At 42.2% G+C, this 1,652-nt stretch overlaps 1 protein-coding gene across 1 annotated transcript; it reads right to left on the reverse strand.

The window, feature by feature from the left end:
- Positions 1–491: 491 nt before the first annotated feature.
- On the reverse strand, positions 492–1,439 carry LOC129076379 (olfactory receptor 52R1). The gene has a single exon (XM_054580553.1). The coding sequence runs from the start codon at positions 1,437–1,439 to the stop codon at positions 492–494; it is 948 nt and encodes a 315-aa protein (XP_054436528.1).
- Positions 1,440–1,652: the final 213 nt, after the last annotated feature.

The following is a 1,652-nucleotide window of genomic DNA, read 5'->3' on the forward strand; positions in this document are numbered from 1 at the left end:
TATAAATAATAAATCTGTACATGTCTTGTACTTTTTCTTCCTAAGATTGTGTTTCTATAAAAGGATTCCAATATAGGGAAAGTATATGCACTTTTAACTGTTATGATGGAAATTTCTATACTCCTTTTTAACAAGGTATCCCAACTTATCCTTTTACAAACTATTTAAAAATAATTTTCACCTTAGTGGCTTGTGTAAGGCGACATTCTTTTAAAATAGTCACTCATTTTAGAAGTAAAAATTCTTTTTTCTGTTTTCTTGTGATGACGAACATAGGTCAACTAAGCATTTATTAACTGAATCTCTTAGAGAACTCTAGTTCTGGGCTACCTGAAAAGTGTTTCCTTTTGTTTTTTAAAGGTTGCCAACCCCTGAGTCAGCTGTTCACAGAGATGACTTAGTGATGATATGTGATGGCCAGGCAAACTTTCTGCATTTCTGTCCCCAGATCAGTAGGGCAGTTGTGTTGGTTGTGATGCTGTGCCCCTGGCTCATAGGTCTTTCCCACAACATCCTTGAATAACCCTGTCCCTGATTTGCTTGGTTCTAACTCCATAGATGATGGGGTTGAGCATGGGAGGGACCAGTAGATAGAGATTAGCCAACATGATGTGAACCACTCGGGGCACATGATGACCGAAGCGGTGGGTGAGAAAAGTAAAGAGGGCTGGGATATAAAAAGCCAAGATGACACAGATATGGGAAGCACATGTGCCAAAAGCCTTGAGTTGGGCTTCCTTAGAGGGCAACCCCAGCACAGCCCTCAAGATCATCACATAGGATACACTGATGACAATCAAATCGAAGCCAACCACGGAGAAGGCCACAAAGAGCCCGTATGCACGATTTACTCTTGTATCAGCACACACCAACTTCAGCACAGCCATGTGCTCACAGTATGACTGAGGAATGACCTGGCTGGGGCAGAAGGGCATGCTGGCGACCATAAAGCAGAAGGGGCTCACCCATAACAGCCCTCTCATCATCACAGCTGCCCCCAGTTTCCCCACTACAGAGGGGGTCAGGATACTAGAGTAACGAAGTGGGAAGCAGATAGCCACATAACGGTCCAAGGCCATAGCCATGAGCACTCCAGACTCTACAGAAGCAAAAGCATGGATGAAGAACACTTGGATGAGGCAGGCATGATATTCAATGTCATGAGCGTGGAACCAGAGAATAGCTAGCATTTTAGGTTGGGTGGAGGAAGAGAGGACCAGGTCAGTGATGGCCAACATGGCCAGAAAGAGGTACATGGGCTCATGCATAGTGCGGTCAATTCGAATTACGTGAAGTACAGTGATATTGCCAACTATAGCCACAATATACATGGCACAAAATGGAAAGGCAATCCAAAATTGGGAATTCTCAAGTCCTGGGATCCCAAGCAGGATAAAGGACACTGGATGAGAAGAGCTGTTCCCTGAAGCCAACATCATGGGGTAGTTAAATTGTCCTCCATCAGAAAGGCAATCTACTCTGCACAAGTGATAAAGATAAAATAAAAAAATTATTATTCATAATCTTTTGAAAGGGGCAGTTGAATAATAGGGCAATTGGGTTTAATGATAAATTGGAATAACTTCAACTATTTTAATAAAGTTTTGCAATATAGAGTGATGCTACTCTTTACTATTCATATTTATGCCATT

Source organism: Pteronotus mesoamericanus, unplaced genomic scaffold (genome assembly GCF_021234165.1).
Source record: "Pteronotus mesoamericanus isolate MK-2021 breed Mesoamerican mustached bat unplaced genomic scaffold, CSHL_Meso_final contig_591, whole genome shotgun sequence".
NCBI classification, from domain to species: domain Eukaryota; kingdom Metazoa; phylum Chordata; class Mammalia; order Chiroptera; family Mormoopidae; genus Pteronotus; species Pteronotus mesoamericanus.

Coding starts and splice junctions, on each gene's coding strand:
- LOC129076379 (XM_054580553.1), bottom strand. CDS start 1,439: ATGATGTTGGCTTCAGGGAACAGCTCTTCTCATCCAGTGTCCTTTATC.